The sequence below is a fragment of the Coregonus lavaretus genome (genome assembly GCF_964263955.1).
Source record: "Coregonus lavaretus genome assembly, chromosome: 29".
NCBI classification, from domain to species: Eukaryota; Metazoa; Chordata; class Actinopteri; order Salmoniformes; family Salmonidae; genus Coregonus; species Coregonus lavaretus.
The window spans coordinates 4,894,126-4,916,215 of record NC_140016.1 but is presented as its reverse complement, the minus strand read 5'-3'; the positions used below and the strand labels follow the sequence as shown (position 1 = coordinate 4,916,215).

Here is a 22,090-nt window from a genome sequence, read left to right as displayed (position 1 = left end):
GTATAAAAGACAACTGTCCACAACCTCAAACAGTCACACTCCAAACTCCACTATGGCCAAGACCAAAGAGCTGTCAAAGGACACAAGAAACAAAATTGTAGACCTGCACCAGGCTGGGAAGACTGAATCTGCAATAGGTAAGCAGCTTGGTTTGAAGAAATCAACTGTGGGAGCAATTATTAGGAAATGGAAGACATACAAGACCACTGATAATCTCCCTCGATCTGGGGCTCCACGCAAGATCTCACCCCGTGGGGTCAAAATGATCACAAGAACGGTGAGCAAAAATCCCAGAACCACACGGGGGGACCTAGTGAATGACCTGCAGAGAGCTTGGACCAAAGTAACAAAGCCTACCATCAGTAACACACTACGCCGCCAGGGACTCAAATCCTGCAGTGCCAGACGTGTCCCCCTGCTTAAGCCAGTACATGTCCAGGCCCGTCTGAAGTTTGCTAGAGTGCATTTGGATGATCCAGAAGAGGATTGGGAGAATGTCATATGGTCAGATGAAACCAAAATAGAACTTTTTGGTAAAAACTCAACTCGTCGTGTTTGGAGGACAAAGAATGCTGAGTTGCATCCAAAGAACACCATACCTACTGTGAAGCATGGGGGTGGAAACATCATGCTTTGGGGCTGTTTTTCTGCAAATGTACCAGGACGACTGATCCGTGTAAAGGAAAGAATGAATGGGGCCATGTATTGTGAGATTTTGAGTGAAAACCTCCTTCCATCAGCAAGGGCATTGAAGATGAAACGTGGCTGGGTCTTTCAGCATGACAATGATCCCAAACACACCGCCCGGGCAACGAAGGAGTGGCTTCGTAAGAAGCATTTCAAGGTCCTGGAGTGGCCTAGCCAGTCTCCAGATCTCAACCCCATAGAACATCTTTGGAGGGAGTTGAAAGTCCGTGTTGCCCAGCGACAGCCCCAAAACATCACTGCTCTAGAGGAGATCTGCATGGAGGAATGGGCCAAAATACCAGCAACAGTGTGTGAAAACCTTGTGAAGACTTACAGAAAACGTTTGACCTGTGTCATTGCCAACAAAGGGTATATAACAAAGTATTGAGAAACTTTTGTTATTGACCAAATACTTATTTTCCACCATAATTTGCAAATAAATTCATTAAAAATCCTACAATGTGATTTTCTGGAGAAAGAAAATCTCATTTTGTCTGTCATAGTTGACGTGTACCTATGATGAAAATGACAGGCCTCTCTCATCTTTCTAAGTGGGAGAACTTGCACAATTGGTGGCTGACTAAATACTTTTTTTCCCCCACTGTACATTTGTGTCATTTAGCAGACGCTCTTATCCAAAACAGGTAAGGCTGCCTGGCACCATTCTAATCTTACAGGAGCCATTTACACCTGGTGCAGCCTCACCTATATACATATTCACCTTGACTTAACACTGTGTTACTAAGGTCTTACACCTGTACAGTGATACTGCCATGCTCATAGAGCATGTCTCTGCATCTGACAGAGGTACTCTGTATCTATACCCACAATGTATGTAAGCTGCTTTGGTGTATCACAAAGCTAAGAGTGTATCCTTTCCGTTGCAGGGGTCCACACGTGCTTTGTGTGTAAGAAGTCTGGTGACGGTGTGAAGAGGTGCATGGTGCCTGTCTGTGGGAAGTTCTACCACAACGAGTGTATCCTGAAACACACACCCACCCAGCACCAGAATAAAGGGGTTCGCTGCTCCCTCCACGTCTGTCTGTCCTGCCACATCACCAACCCCCTCAACCCCTGCAATTCCAAAAGTAGGTTCCACTTCCACTCTGCTTTGATAGAACCAGGGGTAAAGTAGAATTCATTTCTTCCCGGTACGAGACCTCCTATATGTGCACGAGTGCACCAACATTTGTGCACTATTAATTCAATAGGATCTCTGTGGGCCTAGTCGTAAAGATTAGTCATTTAACTAGTCAAATGGATTACCTTTTTATTGTGGCATAAACACAACCAGTCATGATGTTTTCATCTGATTGTCAAACAATCACTTCAGAAGGCTCCTTTACCAGGCTACCTGCACACATTCATCCACTAGAAACATATCCCAGCCTCCAAACAGTGGTGAAAGGAAAGAGACATCTGTTACACAAAACACCAAAAAAGTGTAATGACATTTGGCGATTGTCATTAGGCCAGAATTTCTGCGTCTACTGCTGTCTGCGCGCGTCTCTGTGTCGAGCCACTCATCTCTGCCTTGGCAAACTGTCCGTGATCTCGTCGAACCACATCACATTTTGGAGCGTAGGCTTTACCACCCGTTTTCAAGGCCATTCGCCCATTTGTCACGCCTCTGACATGCAGTAATGATAGGAAATGGTGTAATAGCCGACGGTTCTTGACATTTTGTTTGAATTATTGTGATAGGCTCATGTTTTACTGGTACGGTGCAGGGACACCGGACTGGACCGGACCGCCTTACTTTCACCCCTGGCAGAATAGAAATAGACCTAGGCTATAGGTTTTGTTTGGAATTGGAAGTGACACGATTAGAGTAGAGTTGTGTGATTTCTTTTTATGGGATGGAAAACCGATTGCTACAGTAGAATTGAAACATAACAAGTAGGGCTGAAAACCTGTAATGTGATTGGAGGACTAAGATTAGCTACAAACATCACTGCAGATTCTCTGTTTGTCTGGGATGGGATCCTAGTTTCTAACATGGCTGTGGAGATGTTTTGGTGTGTGTGTGTGTGTGTGTGTGTTGTTTTTGACCTGTGTTCCCTCCTCTAGGTCGTCTGACCCGCTGCGTGCGCTGCCCTGTGGCGTACCACGCTAACGACTACTGCATGGCGGCGGGCAGCGTAGTCCTGGCCAACAACAGCTTCCTGTGTCCCAACCACTTCACCCCCCGCAAGAACTACAAGAACCACGAACACATCAACGTCAGCTGGTGCTTCGTCTGCTCAGAAGGTTGGTGACTGGTTGGGTTGCTGTTGGTTATTGATTGGTGGGTTGATTGGTTGAGTGTTGTCAGTCTTGCAGAGTCCATTATACAAATGTGGTGGTATTATTATTAGAGGTGGAGTAATCATTTGAGTAGGAGTGTGGTGGAGTAATAATTTGAGTAGGAGGTTGGTGGAGTAATAATTTGAGTAGGAGTGTGGTGGAGTAATAATTTGAGTAGGAGTGTGGTGGAGTAATAATTTGAGTAGGAGTGTGGTGGAGTAATAATTTGAGTAGGAGTGTGGTGGAGTAATAATTTGAGTAGGAGTGTGGTGGAGTAATATGTGGATGACCTATGCTTAGGACTGTTGGGGTGACCATATTACCGGCGGTCACGAGTCATGAAGGCAGTCAAATTCCACGTGACCGTTTAGTCATAGTAATTATGCTTCTCCAAGCTCTGATGCTGCTGCTGGTCATTAGTAGCCTACCAAACTTGCTAACTGCCTGGTACTCAGCACTCTATTGTCCCTCTAATCACTCTGACATCAATGCAAATGTATTTGAAAATCTAATAAAAAAAAAAATAAAAAAAAATGTAATCAAACACTTCACGAGAGCCCATGAGCTCATGTTGCGCAACATTTCAATAGGCTGTGCAATTGCGTGAGAAAACAGAGTGATGGCCTCTATTAAAAAGATGAGGATCCCATCAGCTTTCTATAGGCTAGGCCTACTATATTTATTTCTCAACTTTCCTAATATTAAGCACATTGCTTATAAACTCAGCAAAAAAAGAAACGTCCTCTCACTGTCAACTGCATTTATTTTCAGCAAACTTAACATGTGTAAATATTTGTATGAACATAACAAGATTCAACAACTGAGACATAAACTGAACAAGTTCCACAGACATGTGACTAACAGAAATGGGATAATGTGTCCCTGAACAAAGGGGGGGGGGTCAAAATCAAAGTAACAGTCAGTATCTGGTGTGGCCACCAGCTGCATTAAGTACTGCAGTGCATCTCCTCCTCATGGACTGCACCAGATTTGCCAGTTCTTGCTGTGAGATGTTACCCCACTCTTCCACCAAGGCACCTGCAAGTTCCCGGACATTTCTGGGGGGAATGGCCCTAGCCCTCACCCTCTGATCCAACAGGTCCCAGACGTGCTCAATGGGATGGAGATCCGGACTCTTCGCTGGCCATGGCAGGACACTGACATTCCTGTCTTGCAGGAAATCACGTCCAGAACGAGCAGTATGGCTGGTGGCATTGTCATGCTGGAGGGTCATGTCAGGATGAGCCTGCAGGAAGGGTACCACATGAGGGAGGAGGATGTCTTCCCTGTAACGCACAACGTTGAGATTGCCTGCAATGACAACAAGCTCAGTCTGATGATGCTGTGACACACCGCCCCAGACCATGACGGACCCTCCAAATCGATCCTCGGTGTAACGCTTATTCCTTCGACGATAAACGCAAATCCGACCATCACCCCTGGTGAGACAAAACCGCGACTCGTCAGTGAAGAGCACTTTTTGCCAGTCCTGTCTGGTCCAGCGACAGTGGGTTTGTGCCCATAGGCGACGTTGTTGCCGGTGATGTCTGGTGAGGACCTGCCTTACAACAGGCCTACAAGCCCTCAGTCCAGCCTCTCTCAGCCTATTGCGGACAGTCTGAGCACTGATGGAGGGATTGTGCTTTCCTGGTGTAACTCGGGCAGTTGTTGTTGCCATCCTGTACCTGTCCCACAGGTGTGATGTTTGGATGTACCGATCCTGTGCAGGTGTTGTTACACGTGGTCTGCCACTGCGAGGACGATCAGCTGTCCGTCCTGTCTCCCTGTAGCGCTGTCTTAGGCGTCTCACAGTACGGACATTGCAATTTATTGCCCTGGCCACATCTGCAGTCCTCATGCCTCCTTGCAGCATGCCTAAGGCACGTTCACGCAGATGAGCAGGAACCCTGGGCATCTTTCTTTTGGTGTTTTTCAGAGTCAGTAGAAAGGCCTCTTTAGTGTCCTAAGTTTTCATAACTGTGACCTGTAATTGCCTACCGTCTGTAAGCTGTTAGTGTCTTAACGACCGTTCCACAGATGCATGTTCATTAATTGTCTATGGTTTGTCTTAACGACCGTTCCACAGATGCATGTTCATTAGTTGTTTATGGTTTTTTGAACAAGCATGGGAAACAGTGTTTAAACCCTTTACAATGAAGATCTGTGAAGTAATTTGGATTTTTACGAATTATCTTTGAAAGTCCTGAAAAAGGGACGTTTCTTTTTTTTCTGAGTTTATTTACGACAGGAGTATAGCCTACCTGGCTGGCATGAAAATAAACCACGAGGAATAGCGTCCTCCATTCGCTATTTAAGTGCATAGATTACATGTATTTCTTTCCCACTGCCCCAGTTTCGAGACAGGTGCATGATAATGGTCCATTCTAAATCAAAACAAATTTCACACATATGTTATTTAGTATATGTAAAGACAAGATTAAATCAAGAATAGTCTGATGGGTGACAATATTAGCTTATCACTTGTGAATTATATATCACTTGTGAATGATGCCCAGCATAAGAAACAATGCCTTTTTTTTGCGACTTGTTTGAATCATCGTCACACACCTCATGTAGCCCATTAATGTGGATTAATGTGCTTAATTTTAAGAAGTTATTTGGCCACTTTAGTTGTGATACAAACCTTGTCAAAAAATATGGGCCTATATTTTTTGACAAGGTTTGTATCACAACTAAAGTGGCCAAATAACTTCTTAAAATTAAGCACATTAATCCGCTTTACAAGGGGTGTAGAGCCTAACTGGCATACATAAGTAGCGCGTGAGTTTCAAGTTTGGGGAAGATAACTTTCACCATAAAAATGCACCTTTTTATAATAAAAGCATGAAATGCATATTTGCATTTGTGGTCACTGTTGATAATGGTGTTTTCCTGCTAATGGAACATTCACACTTATAGCCTACTGCCGTGTGCACATTGCTGCGCTTATAATGTAAAGAAATAGCCTAATAGTTTATCAACATTTTAAGCTAAACGTTCTGATCTGTTGCGTCAGCCTCATTGTGTAGAAAATGTTTTTTGATGCTAGTGGTTGTATTAATTTGGGATCTATTGCATCCCACAACTGTTTCGAATATTTATTTCTCGCACAGAATAAAATAGGTTAACCTTTGTACTATGGGGGACAGTAGATTGACATAGGCCAGTGCATCTGCTGTTCGTAAGGCCTACTCATCTTGTTGGCTGACGAAAAGTACATGTGGACAGTTCTTCCAATATCTTCAATATGCACCTTGGAATTGGATAAGGACGTACGCAGTTGCGTCCCCGATGTGTCTGTCTTCACTTGTAGCCTGTGAGAAAGACCCGATCACGTGATGGAGTGCGCAGCACTCAGGGAGAAGGGCACAACGGCCACTGGCCGCGAAAGGCATGGATCTTTTTAGGGTGCATTACGGCCACACAAAAGTGATGCCGCCATTAAATTCTAGCTTTTTTTCAAGTGCTTGTCAAATTGTGAATGAGTGACTTGGAGTGTGTACAGCCTGCGCAAAAAAACAAAGCAAAAAAACAAAGCAGAGCTCATGCCTTTCAAGCAACTTTTTTCAAATCATCATTAGAGTCGCATCATGCAGCCTTACAATGTATTAAAAATCAAAACATATAGCCCAACGTTTGTAGAACAACTAAAGTTACATTAATAACTCTAAATTACTGGGTGATCTGAAAAGTCATAGTCAATCAATCAATAATATAATAATACTTTTAGCAAAAATGTTTATTTTTAATTCACAATCTGTAGAAGCAATGAGAATAGAAAGGTTCAGAACTTTTGTAAAACATCACAGTATGGTTGAAATATATATGGCAAATAGAAATCCTATATGGATGGTGTTAAGAGATAGATGGGAGGTGTTGAATGGAGTTGAAGGATGGGACTAATAACAAATAACAACAAATAATAACAAAGATAGCTAATAATGTAAGCATACTGTGTCCATAACAAGTATATAGGTTGGATGTTGGGAGCTTTTGGGAAAGAGCACAGTTAGAAAGATATGGCATATAGAAGCAAACCGGATGGACATCATGAAAATGATCGGAGAGGTTGAGAGTATTGTGGTCCTCTGTAGCTCAGCTGGTAGAGCACGGCGCTTGTAACGCCAAGGTAGTGGGTTCGATCCCCGGGACCACCCATACACAATAAATGTATGCACGCACGACTGTAAGTCGCTTTGGATAAAAGCGTCTGCTAAATGGCATATTATTATTATTATTATTATTATTATTATTATTATTATTAAGAAGTTCAGGAGCAAAAAAATAAATAAAATAAAATATAAAATAAAAATATATATAATAGAATTATTGTAAAATTAACTCTGTCCATAAGGTGTAGATAGTAAGTATAGACCGGAAGTAGAGGCCTGGGCATTGTTGTTCACTAATTTACTCCAAGTAGGGAAAGGATGGTGGGGTTGAAAAGTAATAAAGGGAGTATATATATATATATATATATATATATATATATATATAAAATAAAAAACATGGGGGATTGGAAGTGATGCAGACAATTACATTGATAGAAGATACAATCTATCTGCAATATTAAGCTGATCCATTCCCCCCCCCAAAAAAAAAACAAAAAAATTACTAAAAAATTAATATAAAAAAAAAATATATATATAAAAAAGACAAAAATATAAAATAATAAAACGACATAAAAACTTTTAAAAATAATAAAATAAAATAAAAACTCTAAATTAAGCATATAGGAGTACCTGTTTCAATTGTATTCTTCATACTATAAAATAATGCCACAGAATTCTAAGCAAATCTTGTCTGCTAAATGAACTAGTGTAGCCCACAGCCATTTGGCATAGCCACATCAGGACCTTACATAAGGACAACTCAGAGTATGCTATTATGTTCTTCTGAAATAGACTACATTTTCTTCATATCATGTTTCTTTCGACCTGTCTAAAATAAATAATGGATTTATTGTGAAGGTGTAGGCTATATTACATGGATTTATTAGACTTTTTAAAATGTTGATGTTCCAAAGGTCAGCATCAGTGGCTTGTAGGCTATGTGTGGAAGCCAGGAGATGCTACTCCTGAGACCACTCCTGAGTGGCGCAGTGGTCTAAGATGCCATATCGCTGTGCTAACTGTGCCACTCGAATCCAGGCTCTGTCGCAGCCGGCCGCGACCGGGAGACTCATGGGCGGCGCACAATTGGCCCAGTGTCGTCCAGGGTAGGGGAGGGAATGGCCGGCAGGGATGTAGCTCAAGTTGATGGAGCATGGCGTTTGCAACGCCAGGGTTGTGGGTTCGATTCCCACGGGGGGCCAGTATAAAAAGATATGTATTCACTAACTGTAAGTCGCTCTGGATAAGAGCGTCTGCTAAATGACTAAAATGTAAATGCTAAATGTGTTTATGTTAATTAACGGTAAATTACCGTGAGACCGACAGTTATTTGCTTGACAATCACCTGCTGACGAAATTTCGCGACTGCCACAGCCCTACCTACGCTCCTCACAGAGTAAAAAGGTTGAAGTGAAATGAAGCATTCAGCCTCCCATCCTGAGGTCATTGGGTCAGATCTTGTTGACTTGGTGTCTGAGCTGCACTTCCTCCTGTCTCCCTGCAGGGGGCAGTCTGCTATTTGTCTTCTGTGGTTTAATGCGTCTCATGTCTGAGCTGCACCTCCTCCTGTCTCCCTGCAGGGGGCAGTCTGCTGTGCTGCGAGTCCTGTCCTGCTGCCTTCCACCGAGAGTGTCTGAACATCGAGATGCCCGAGGGGAGCTGGTTCTGCAACGACTGCAAGGCCGGGAAGAAACCACACTTCAAGGACATCCTCTGGGTTAAAGTGGGAAGATACAAGTAAGAAACACTGGTCTTTTAGAAATAATATCCATGCTTTTGGGCAGAACCAACTCAGTGATACTTTTCGCCCGTGTCAACATATAAAAAAATATATAGCTCAAGAGCAGTACCTGAAACCCAGTCATATTGTTATTGATCAGAATCTCTGTGTGTATAATCTGCATCTACACTGAGTATACCAAACATTAGGAACACCTTTTCTAATATTGAGTTGCCGCTATTACTGTTACGGTGACCGTATTACCGCCACACCGGCGGTCACGAGTCATGAAGGCAGTCAAATTCCACGTGACCGTTTAGTCACGGTAATTAGGCTTCTCCAAGCTCTGATGCTGCTGCTGGTCATTAATAGCCTACCAAACTTGCTAACTGCCTGGTACTCAGCTCTCCTTTGTCCCTCTAATCACTCTGACATCAATGCAAATGTAATCGAAAATCTTAACCCTTTTGCAATTATGTTAGCACAGCTGAAAACTGTTGGGCTGATTTTAAAGAAGCAATAATAACTGGCCGCCATGAGACTAGCTGAGTATCTGGAGCATCAGCGATTGTGGGTTCGATTACAGGCTCAAAATGGCCAGAAACAAATAACTTTATTCTGAAACTCGTTAGTCTATTCTTGTTCTGAGAAAAGAAGGCTATTGCATGCGAGAAATTGCCAAGAAACGGAAGATCTCATACAACGCTGTGTACTACTCCCTTCACAGAACAGCGCAAATAGGCTCTAACCAGAATAGAAAGAGCAGTGGGAGGCCCTGGTGCACAACTGAGCAAGAGGACAAATACATGAGTGTCTAGTTTGAGAAACAGACGCCTCACAGGTCCTCAACTGGCAGCTTCATTAAATGATACCCGCAAAACTACAGTCTCAACAGTGAAGAGGCGACTCCGGGATGCTGACCTTCTATGCGGAGTTGCAAAGAAAAAGCCATATCTCAGACTGGACAATAAAAAGAAAAGATTAAGATGGGCTTCTTTAATCAGCCCAACAGTTTTCAGCTGTGCTAACATAATTGCAAAAGGGTTTTCTAATGATCAATTAGCCTTTTAAAATGATTAACTTGGATTAGCAAACACAACGTGCCATTGGAACACAGGACTGATGGTTGCTGAAGGTCGAGAGCCGTGCGTCCTCCATTAAAATCAGCCGTTTCCAGCTACAATAGCCATTTACAACATTAACAATGTCTATACTGTATTTCTGATCAATTTTGTGTAATTTTAATGGACAAAAATGCTTTTCTTTCGAAAACAAGGACATTTCTAAGTGACCCCAAACTTTTGAACGGTAGTGTATGTAAAGACAAGATTAAATCAAGAATAGTCTGATGGGTGACAATATTATCCTATCACTTGTGAATTATATAGTATCACTTGTGAATGATGCCCAGCATAAGGCAAGAAACAAAGCCTTTTTTTTTTGTACGACTTTTTCGAATCATAGTTACCACAGCCCCAGTTGCCACCACACCGGCAGTCATGAGTCATGACCGCAGTAAAATTCTACGTGACCGTTGAGTCACGGTAATCTCTAGACATGCGTTGGTAGTACCTAACTGGCTAATGACCATCAGGTCCTAATGGCACTCAGGACTCTGTTGTCCCTCTGACATCAATGCAAATGCAATCAAAAATCACATCAGACACTAATCATCAAAACAGTATCTTGCTTTTAAAACTCACCTCACTGGGATTGATTTTGAAGAAAGAAGCTCAACAACAGGTTGAAACTGAGTGGAAAAACAGGCTTTGAAACAACATCCACAAGGACTAACGCTTTCTACGGTGATGATTAATTCAAAGCACTCATATGCATATTCGAGTTTATGCATAGGCCTATGAGCCCAAGCCCCCTAAAAAATGCCTGAATTAAAATAATGATTGTTATACAATTAAATTAAAATAATGATTGTTATATTGTATTATTATTATTATTACCGCATATTATGAGGAGATTAAATTGAGAATAGTGAAAATAAGATAACTTGATGAGAGAACAGCTGTGCAGCCTGATGCAAGGAACAGAGAGCGAGCTTTCTTTGCTACTTTCTCAAATCGTCAATAGCCTTTAGTCGCATCATGCAGCCCATACACACTATATACAGTTGAAGTCGGAAGTTTACATACACCTTAGCCAAATACATTTAAACTCTGTTTTTCACAATCCCTGTAGCTCAGTTGGTAGAGCATGGCGCTAGCAACGCCAGGGTTGTGGGTTCGTTTCCCACGGGGGGGCCAGTATGAAAATGTATGCACTCACTAACTGTAAGTCGCTCTGGATAAGAGCGTCTGCTAAATGACTAAAATCTCAAATGTAAAAATGTAATCCTACTAAAAATTCCCTGTCTTAGGTCAGTTAGGATCACCACTTTATTTTAAGAATGTGAAATGTCAGAATGATAGTAGAGAGAATTATTTATTTCAGCTTTGATTTATTTCATCACATTACCAGTGGGTCAGAAGTTAGTATTTGGTAGCATTGCCTTTAAATTGTTTAACTTGGGTCAAACGTTTCGGGTAGCCTTCCACAAGCTTCCACAATAAATTGGGTGAATTTTGGCCCATTCCGCCTGACAGAGCTGGTGTAACTGGGTCAGGTTTGTAGGCCTCCTTGCTCGCACACGCTTTTTCAGTTCTGCCCACATATTTTCTATAGGATTGAGGTCAGGGCTTTGTGATGGCCACTCCAATACCTTGACTTTGTTGTCCTTAAGCCATTTTGCCACAACTTTGGAAGTATGCTTAGGGTCATTGTCCATTTGGAAGACCCATTTGCAACCAAGCTTTAACTTCCTGACTGATGTCTTGAGATGTTGCTTCAATATATCCACTTAATTTTCCTTCCTCATGATGCCATCTTATTTGTGAATTGCACCAGTCCCTCCTGCAGCAAAGCACCCCCACAGCATCATGCTGCCACCCCTGTGCTTCACAGTTGGGATGGTGTTCTTCGGCTTGCAAGCGTTTCCCTTTTTCCTCCAAACATAACGATGGTCATTATGGCCAAACAGTTCTATTTCTGTTTCATCAGACCAGAGGACATTTCTCCAAAAAGTACAATCTTTGTCCCCATCTGCAGTTTCAAACCGTAGTCTGTCTTTTTTATGGCGGTTTTGGAGCAGTGGCTTCTTCCTTGCTGAGCGGCCTTTCAAGTTATGTCGATATAGGACTCGTTTTACTGTGGATATAGGTACTTTTGTACCTGTTTCCGCCAGCATCTTCACAAGGTCCTTTGCTGTTGTTCTGGGATTGATTTGCACCAAAGTACGTTCATCTCTAGGAGACAACGCGTCTCCTTCCTTAGCGGTATGACGGCTGCGTGGTCCCATGGTGTTTATACTTGCGTACTATTGTTTGTACAGATGAACGTGGTACCTTCAGGCGTTTGGAAATTGCTCCCAAGGATGAACCAGACTTGTGGAGGTCTACAATTGTTTTTCTGAGGTCTTGGCTGATTCCTTTTGATTTTCCCATGATGTCAAGCAAAGAGGCACTGAGTTTGAAGGTAGGCCTTGAAATACATTCATAGGTACACCTCCAATTGACTCAAACGATGTCAATTAGCCTATCAGAAGCTTCTAAAGCCATGACATCATTTTCTGGAATTTTCCAAGCTGTTTAAAGGCACAGTCAACTTAGTGTATGTAAACTTCTGACCCACTGGAATTGTGATACAGTGAAATAATCTGTCTGTAAACAATTGTTGGAAATATTACTTGTGTCATGCACAAAGTAGATGTCCTAACCAACTTGCCAAAACTATAGTTTGTTAACAAGAAATTTGTGAAGGGGTTGAAAAACGAGTTTTAATGACTCCAACCTAAGTGCATGTAAACTTCCGACTTCAACTGTATACAGCAGTATGTGGACACCCCTTCAAATCAGTGGATTTGGCTATTTCAGCCACACCCGTTGCTGACAGGTGTATAGAATCGAGCACACAGCCATGCAATCTCCATAGACAAACATTGGCAGTAGAATGGCCCGTACTGAAGAGCTCAGTGACTTTCAACATGGCACTGTCATAGGATGCCACCTTTCCAACAAGGCAGTTATTATTATTAAAAAAATATTACCCCCTTTTCGCCCCAATTTTGTGGAATCCAATTGGTAGTTACAGTCTTGTCCCATGACTGCAACTCCCGTACGGACTCGGGAGACGCGAAGGTCGAGAGCCTGCGTCCTCCGAAACACAACCCAACCGAGCCGCATTGCTTCTTGACACAATGCCCGCTTAACCCGGAAGCCAGCCTCACCAATGTGTCGGAGGAAACACCTGGCGACCGTGTCAGCGTGCACTGCGCCCGGGCTGCCACAGGAGTCGCTAGTGTGCGACGGGACAAGAACATCCCTGCCGGCCAAACCCTCCCCTAACCTGGACGACACTGGGCCAATTGTGCGCCGCCCCATGGGTATCCCGGTCGCGGCCGGCTGCCACCTTTCCAACAAGTCAGTTTGTCAAAATTCTGCCCTACTAGAGATGCCCCGGTCAACTGTAAGTGCTGTAATTGTGAAGTGGAAACGTCTAGGAGCAACAACGGCTCAGCCTGGTAGGCCACACCAGCTCACAGAACGGGACCGCCGAGTGCTGAAGCGCGTAGCCCGTAAAAATTGTTTGTCCTCGGTTGCAACACTCACTACCGAGATCCAAACTGCCTCTGGAAGAAACGTCAGCACAATAACTGTTCGTCGGGTTCTTCATGAAGTGGGTTTCCATGGCCGAGCAGCCGCACACAAGCCTAAGATCAACATGCGCAATGCCAAGCGTCGGCTGGAGTGGTGTAAAGCTCGCCACCATTGGACTCTGGAGCAGTGGAAACACGTTCTCTGGAGTGATGAATCACGCTTGGACTCTACAAGGTGTCGAAAGCGTTCCACAGGGATGCTGGCCCATGTTGACGCCAACGCTTCCCACAGTTGTGTGAAGTCGGCTGGATGTCCTTTGGGTGGTGGACCTTTCTTGATAAACACGGGAAACTGTTGAGCCTGAAAAACCCAGCAGCATTGCAGTTCTTGACACAAACCGGTGTGCCTGGCATCTACTACCATACCCTGTTCAAAGGCACTTCAATCTTTTTTTCTTGCCCATTCACCCTCAATGGCACACATACACAATCCATGTCTCAATTGTCTCAAGGCTTAAAAATCCTTCTTTAACCTGTCTCCTCCCCTTCATCTACACTGATTTGAAGTGGATTTAACAGGTTACATCAATAAGGGATCATAGCTTTCACCTGGATTCACCTGGTCAGTCTATGTCGTGGAAGGAGCAGGTGTTCTTAATGTGTTTAGTCAATGTATAATGTAAAATCTGTATCTCCTCTCCTTTGTTCAGGTGGTGGCCTGCGGAGGTGTGTCTTCCTAAGAACGTCCCAGAGAAGATCCTCCGTATGAAACACGAGGTGGGGGAGTTCCCCGTTCAGTTCTTTGGTTCTAAGGACTTCGCCTGGACCTACCAGGCCCGAGTCTTCCCTTACACGGAGGGAGATGCCAACAACAAGGACAAGATGGGGAAGGGTTGTGACGCCATCTATAAGAAAGGTTAGAAAGAAACCTCCTTTACTTGGTTACAATAGAATATACAGTACCAGTCAAAAGTTTGGACACACCTACTCATTCAAGGGTTTTTCTTTATTTTATTTTTTAAAATTTTCTACATTGTAGAATAATAGTGAAGACATCAAAACTATGAAATAACATATTTGAGATTCTTCAAAGTAGCCACCCTTTGCCTTGATGACAGCTTTGCACACTCTTGGCATTCTCTCAACCAGCTTCATGAGGTAGTCACCTGGAATGCATTTCAATTAATAGGTGTGCCTTGTTAAAAGTTAATTTGTGGAATTTCTTTCTTTCTTAATGCGTTTGAGCCAATCAGTTGTGTTGTGACAAGGTAGGGGTGGTATACAGAAGACAGCCCTATTTGGTAAAAGACCAAGTCCATATTATGGCAAGAACAGCTCAAATATGCAAAGAGAAACGACAGTCCATCATTACTTTAAGACATGAAGGTCAGTCAATCCGGAACATTTCAAGAACTTTGAACGTTTCTTCAAGTGCAGTCCAAAAACCATCAAGCGCTATGATGAAACTAGCTCTCATGAGGACCGCCACAGGAAAGGAAGAACCAGTTACCTCTGCTGCAGAGGATAAGTTCATTAGAGTTAACTGCACCTCAGATTGCAGCCCAAATAAATGCTTCACGGAGTTCAAGTAACAGATACATCTCAACATCAACTGTTCAGAGGAGACTGCGTGAATCAGGCCTTCATTGATGAATTGCTGCAAAGAAACCACTACTAAAGGATACCAATAAGAAGAAGAGACTTTCTTTTTTTATTTAACCTTTATTTAACTAGGCAAGTCAGTTAAGAACAAATTCTTATTTACAATGACGGCCTACGCCGGCCAAACCCGGACGACGCTGGGCCAATTGTGAGCCGCCCTATGGGACTCCCAATCACGGCCGGTTGTGATACAGCCTGGAATCGAACCAGGGGGTCTGTAGTGACGCCTCAAGCACTGAGATGCAGTGTTTTAGACCGCTGCGCCACTCGGGAGCAATGGGCATTAGACCGGTGGAAATCTGTCCTTTGGTCTGATGAGTCCAAATGAGATTTTTGGTTCCAACCGCCGTGTCTTTGTGAGATGCAGAGTAGGTGAATGGATGATCTCCGCATGTGTGGTTCCCACCGTGAAGCATGGAGGAGATTGTGTGCTGGCACACTTAACCAGCATGGCTACCACAGCATTCTGCAGCGATACGCCATCCCATCTGGTTTGCGCTTAGTGGGACTATAATTTGTTTTTCAACAGGACAATGACCCAACACGCCTCCAGGCTGTGTAAGGGCTATTTGACCAAGAAGGAGAGTGATGGAGTGCTGCATCAGATGACCTGGCCTACACAATCCCCCGACCTCAACCCAATTGAGATGGTTTGGGATGAGTCGGACCGCAGAGTGAAGGAAAAGCAGCCAACAAGTGCTCAGCATATGTGGGAACTCCTTCAAGACTGTTGGAAAAGCATTCCAGGTGAAGCTGGTTCAGAGAATGCCAAGAGTGTGCAAAGCTGTCATCAAGGTGAAGGGTAGCTACTTTGAAGAATATAAAATATATTTGGATTTGTTTAACACTTTTTTGATTACTACGTGCTTCCATATGTGTTATTTCATAGTTTTGATATCTTCACTATTATTCAACAATGTAGAAAATAGTAAAAATTAAGAAAAACCCTTGAATGAGTAGGTTTGTCCAAACTTTTGACTGTATAACAAACAATATACTTAATTTTAGAAAACAATACCAAAGAACCTTTCCTATTTAGTGCATTAAAATGAAAGCTTGCCTATTTTGGCACCTTAAACAGTCTTAAACAATAGAGATGTTTCCAGGTACCACATGGCAGGGCTGAAAGCTTGCCATTTGAGATATATTAGCTAGCTGATAACGCTAACTTCTGTTTCCTCTCAGCTCTGAATGAAACAGCTGAGCGGTTCATAGCGCTTCAGGCTGAGAAGGAGATGAGACAGCTTCAGGAGGACAGGAGGAACGACAAGAAACCTCCTTCCTACGGACACATCAAGGTACTGTCCCTTTAAACCTCCTCCCTACAGACACATCAAGGTACTGCCCCTTTAAACCTCCTCCCTATGGACACATCAAGGTACTGCCCCTTTAAACCTCCTCCCTACAGACACATCAAGGTACTGCCCCTTTAAACCTCCTCCCTACAGACACATCAAGGTACTGTCCCTTAAACCTCCTCCCTACGGACACATCAAGGTACTGCCCCTTTAAACCTCCTCCCTACAGACACATCAAGGTACTGTCCCTTTAAACCTCCTCCCTACAGACACATCAAGGTACTGTGTCTTTAAACCTCCTCCCTACAGACACATCAAGGTACTGCGTCTTTAAACCTCCTCCCTACAGACACATCAAGGTACTGTCCCTTTAAACCTCCTCCCTACAGACACATCAAGGTACTGTGTCTTTAAACCTCCTCCCTACAGACACATCAAGGTACTGCGTCTTTAAACCTCCTCCCTACAGACACATCAAGGTACTGTGTCTTTAAACCTCCTCCCTACAGACACATCAAGGTACTGCGTCTTTAAACCTCCTCCCTACAGACACATCAAGGTACTGCGTCTTTAAACCTCCTCCCTACGGACACATCAAGGTACTGCGTCTTTAAACCTCCTCCCTACAGACACATCAAGGTACTGTGTCTTTAAACCTCCTCCATACAGACACATCAAGGTACTGCCCCTTTATACCTCCTCCATACAGACACATCAAGGTACTGCCCCTTTATACCTCCTCCCTACAGACACATCAAGGTACTGTCCCTTTATACCTCCTCCATACAGACACATCAAGGTACTGCCCCTTTATACCTCCTCCCTACAGACACATCAAGGTACTGTCCCTTTATACCTCCTCCCTACGGACACATCAAGGTACTGTCCCTTTATACCTCCTCCCTACAGACACATCAAGGTACTGTCCCTTTATACCTCCTCCCTACAGACACATCAAGGTACTGTCCCTTTATACCTCCTCCCTACAGACACATCAAGGTACTGTCCCTTTATACCTCCTCCATACAGACACATCAAGGTACTGCCCCTTTATACCTCCTCCCTACAGACACATCAAGGTACTGTCCCTTTATACCTCCTCCCTACAGACACATCAAGGTACTGTCCCTTTATACCTGCTCCATACAGACACATCAAGGTACTGTCCCTTTATACCTCCTCCATACAGACACATCAAGGTACTGTCCCTTTATACCTCCTCCCTACAGACACATCAAGGTACTGTCCCTTTAAACCTCCTCCCTACAGACACATCAAGGTACTGTCCCTTTAAACCTCCTCCCTACAGACACATCAAGGTACTGTCCCTTTATACCTCCTCCATACAGACACATCAAGGTACTGCCCCTTTATACCTCCTCCCTACAGACACATCAAGGTACTGTCCCTTTATACCTCCTCCCTACGGACACATCAAGGTACTGTCCCTTTATACCTCCTCCCTACAGACACATCAAGGTACTGTCCCTTTAAACCTCCTCCATACAGACACATCAAGGTACTGTCCCTTTATACCTCCTCCCTACAGACACATCAAGGTACTGTCCCTTTATACCTCCTCCCTACGGACACATCAAGGTACTGTCCCTTTAAACCTCCTCCCTACAGACACATCAAGGTACTGTCCCTTTATACCTCCTCCCTACAGACACATCAAGGTACTGTCCCTTTAAACCTCCTCCCTACAGACACATCAAGGTACTGACCCTTTAAACCTCCTCCCTACAGACACATCAAGGTACTGCCCCTTTATACCTCCTCCCTACAGACACATCAAGGTACTGCCCCTTTAAACCTCCCTACGGACACATCAAGGTACTGTCCCTTTAAACCTCCTCCCTACAGACACATCAAGGTACTGTCCCTTTATACCTCCTCCCTACAGACACATCAAGGTACTGCCCCTTTAAACCTCCTCCAGACGCAGAAGTCTGAATTGCATCTGCTGATCTTAAGTGCTTATTCTTCCCCTCAGGTGAACCGTCCAATCGGCAAGGTCCAGATCATCACGGCGGACCTATCGGAGGTACCGCGCTGTAACTGCAAGGCGTCTGATGAGAACCCGTGTGGCATCGACTCGGAGTGTATCAACCGCATGCTGATGTACGAGTGCCACCCCCAGGTGTGTCTGGCAGGGGAGAGGTGCCAGAACCAGAGCTACACCAAGAGACAGTACACCCAGGTGGAGATCTTCAGGACCTTGTCACGAGGCTGGGGGTTACGGGGCGTCTCCGACATCAAGAAGGTACAGACATCAAACTAGAACACCAACAGTTGCCCTTGTGGGTTTTATTGTGTTTAGAGAATCTTGTCCCACTACGGATCTGCATTGCTGCCTACATAATTGCCCCTTGTGGGATAAATAAAGTATTTTGAATTGAATTCCACTGCCCTTTTCACCCGATTTTATTCTTTGTTTGTCTTTTAGATGTGGACATACAGTAGTATATTTAGCCTCCATACCACTGTGTCTGTGGTGTAAAAGGGGTTGTGTATCTGCCGGACTATAACCTGAGTCTGTACTCTCCCCCCTCTCTCAGGGTGCGTTTGTGAATGAGTACGTGGGGGAGGTGATAGACGAGGAGGAGTGCAGAGCCAGGATCAGACATGCTCAAGAGAACGACATCTGTAACTTCTACATGCTCACGCTGGACAAGGACCGGATCATAGACGCTGGACCCAAGGGGAACCAGGCGAGGTTCATGAATCACTGCTGCCAGCCCAACTGTGAGACCCAGAAGTGGACAGTAAACGGAGACACCAGGGTGGGGCTCTTCGCCCTGGAGGACATCCCCAAAGGTCAGAGGAAGTATCAACAAACCTACTGGAGCCTGGTTCCATTTCTGTAACTAACTCCTGGAGCCTGGTTCCATTTCTGTAACTAACTCCTGGAGCCTGGTTCCATTTCTGTAACTAACTCCTGAAGCCTGGTTCCATTTCTGTAACTAACTCCTGGAGCCTGGTTCCATTTCTGTAACTAACTCCTGGAGCCTGGACTCCCGAGTAGCGCAGTGGTCTAAGGCACTGCATCGCAGTGCTAGCTGTGCCACTAGAGATCCTGGTTCGAATCCAGGCTCTGTCGTAGCCGGCCACAACCAGGAGACCCATGGGGCGGCGCACATGGGTAGGGGAGGGAATGGCCGGCAGGGATGTAGAGCATGGCGTTTGCAACGCCAGGGGGGCCAGTATGAAAAATAAAATAAAAATATAATGTAAGTCGCTCTGGATAAGAGCGTCTGCTAAATGACTAAAATGTAAATGGTGCCATTTCTGTAACTAACTCCTGGAGCCTGGTTCCATTTCTGTAATTAGCTCTACCTCGGGCACTAGGGCTAGTGACCAAAAGTGTCTTTGTCATTTGTAAAGATTCAGAAGGTAACTGTGAAGAATAAGAAGAAACAAACTTAATTGTTCCTTAATTATGGACCATGATATCAAATCTGTTGGCCTTATTAGAATAGGAATAAAGCTACCTGTACAGTACCTGACGGTGTATTTTTATTTGTGTGCAGGTGTGGAGCTGACCTTCAACTACAACCTGGAGTGTCTCGGTAACGGGAAGACAGTGTGTAAATGTGGAGCGCCCAATTGCTCTGGGTTCCTGGGCGTCCGACCAAAGGTAAGGCTCTGAGAATGACAAATGTCAACATACAAAACATATAAATGTATCTAGAGAAATGTACAGTAAGTGCCGACGACACGACAGTGGTAGGCCTGATCACCGACAACGATGAGACAGCCTATAGGGAGGAGGTCAGAGACCTGGCCGTGTGGTGCCAGGATAACAACCTCTCCCTCAACGTAACCAAGACAAAGGAGATTATTATGGACTACAGGGAAAAAAAGAGGACTGAGCACGCCCCCATTCTCATCGACGGGGCTGTAGTGGAACAGGTTGAGAGCATCAAGTTCCTTGGTGTCCACATCACCAACGAACTATCATGGTCCAAACACACCAAGACAGTCGTGAAGAGGGCACGACAAAGCCTATTCCCCCTCAGGGGACTGAAAAGATTTGGCATGGGTCCTCAGATCCTCAAAATATTCTACAGCTGCACCATCGAGAGCATCCTGACTGGTTGCATCACCGCCTGGTATGGCAACTGCTTGGCCTCCGACCGCAAGGCTGGGGCCAAGCTTCCTGCCATCCAGGACCTCTATACCAGGCGGTGTCAGAGGAAGGCCATAAAAATTGTTAAAGACTGCAGCCACCCTAGTCATAGACTGTTCTCTCTGCTACCGCACGGCAAGCGGTACAGGAGTGCCAAGTCTAGGTCCAAAAGACTTCTCAACAGCTTCTACCCCCAAACCATAAGACTCCTGAACAGCTAATCATGGCTACCCGGACTATTTGCACTGCCCCCCCACCCCATGTTTTTACGCTGCTACTCTGTTTATTATTTATGCATAGTCACTTTAACTCTACCCACATGTACATATTACCTCAACTACCTCAACTAGCCGGTGCCCCCGCACATTGACTCTGCACCGGTACCCCCCCTGTATATATAGCCTCCCTACTGTTATTTTATTTTACTTCTGCTCTTTTTTTCTCAACACTTTTTTGTTGTTGTTTTATTTTACTTTTTTTTATTAAAAATAAATGCACTGTTGGTTAAGGGCTGTAAGTAAGCATTTCACTGTAATGTCTGCACCTGTTGTATTCGGCGCATGTGGCCAATAACATTTGATTTGAGTTATACTATAAAAAGGAAAGGTAGACTGGTGAATATAGCTGTCTAAAGTAATGACCTGTGTGTCTGTCTGTCTGTCTCCCAGAACCAGCCATCTAAAGCACGGGAAGGAAAGGAACTAAAGGAGGGCAAGAAGAAGGTTCTGGTGAAGAGGAAGCCTCAACTGGAGGTGACGAAGGAGCGGGAGGACGAGTGTTTCAGCTGTGGGGACGGAGGACAGATCGTGTCCTGTAAGAAGCCAGGCTGTCCCAAGGTCTACCACGCAGACTGTCTCAACCTGGCCAAGAGACCTGCAGGTGGGTGAAGGGGCGAGAAACCACCTCCCACATGGAGGCTCTTTGACCCAAAATGGCTGTTATATTGTGTGTGATTATGTATGGGACTTGCCGAAGAGGTTGTAGTCTGTAGATTTTTGTGTCCTTAGAATTCGTCAGCAAGGGATTTGGGAAAAGTAACTTCCCACTGGGCACACCACGTCATTTCAACGTGGATAATTGGGTAATATTTGGTTGAGACGTTGATCAATGAGATTAAAACCAATATTCACCCACTCAAAAAGACAGCAAAAGGGTAGTTGAATTTCCAATGTGTTATCACTATGCTTTCAACCATCTAAAAAGCACAACCAACATTCCGATGGAAAAACCATTTCTGAGTTTTGGTTTAGTTTTCTATCACTTTCAACCATTTAAAAGCACAGTAAAGTTCAAAGGTCAGATATTTAGTTTATTCATACAACAGATGATTGTGTTATCACTGTGCTTCATCTGTGAGCAGGACCAGATGACCTGGATTGCAGTTGAGATTAAGTTAAATAAAAAAAGGCCTACATGGTGCAAGTGACCAGTGCCGTTTTAAGATTCTGCGCAGATTATTACAGCAATTGTGAAGATCTCCACAGACCTGCGATGACCTTTGCACACTATCTTGAACATGCACGCTTTATATGATTACATAAGAAGAAA

The 22,090-nt window shown here is 44.2% G+C and overlaps 1 protein-coding gene across 1 annotated transcript in view; it reads left to right on the top strand.

Annotated features, from left to right (window-relative positions):
* Positions 1 to 22,090, top strand: part of LOC311105190 (histone-lysine N-methyltransferase, H3 lysine-36 specific-like) — a 35,138-nt gene that overhangs the window by 8,115 nt on the left and 4,933 nt on the right. Inside the window, exons 11-19 of the mRNA XM_084147246.1 lie at positions 1,575 to 1,775; positions 2,758 to 2,937; positions 8,666 to 8,822; positions 14,161 to 14,366; positions 16,298 to 16,410; positions 18,407 to 18,676; positions 18,972 to 19,230; positions 19,944 to 20,050; positions 21,211 to 21,421. Of these exons, the coding sequence (XP_084003372.1) occupies positions 1,575 to 1,775; positions 2,758 to 2,937; positions 8,666 to 8,822; positions 14,161 to 14,366; positions 16,298 to 16,410; positions 18,407 to 18,676; positions 18,972 to 19,230; positions 19,944 to 20,050; positions 21,211 to 21,421 (1,704 nt within the window). The remainder of the gene's footprint in view (positions 1 to 1,574; positions 1,776 to 2,757; positions 2,938 to 8,665; positions 8,823 to 14,160; positions 14,367 to 16,297; positions 16,411 to 18,406; positions 18,677 to 18,971; positions 19,231 to 19,943; positions 20,051 to 21,210; positions 21,422 to 22,090) is intronic.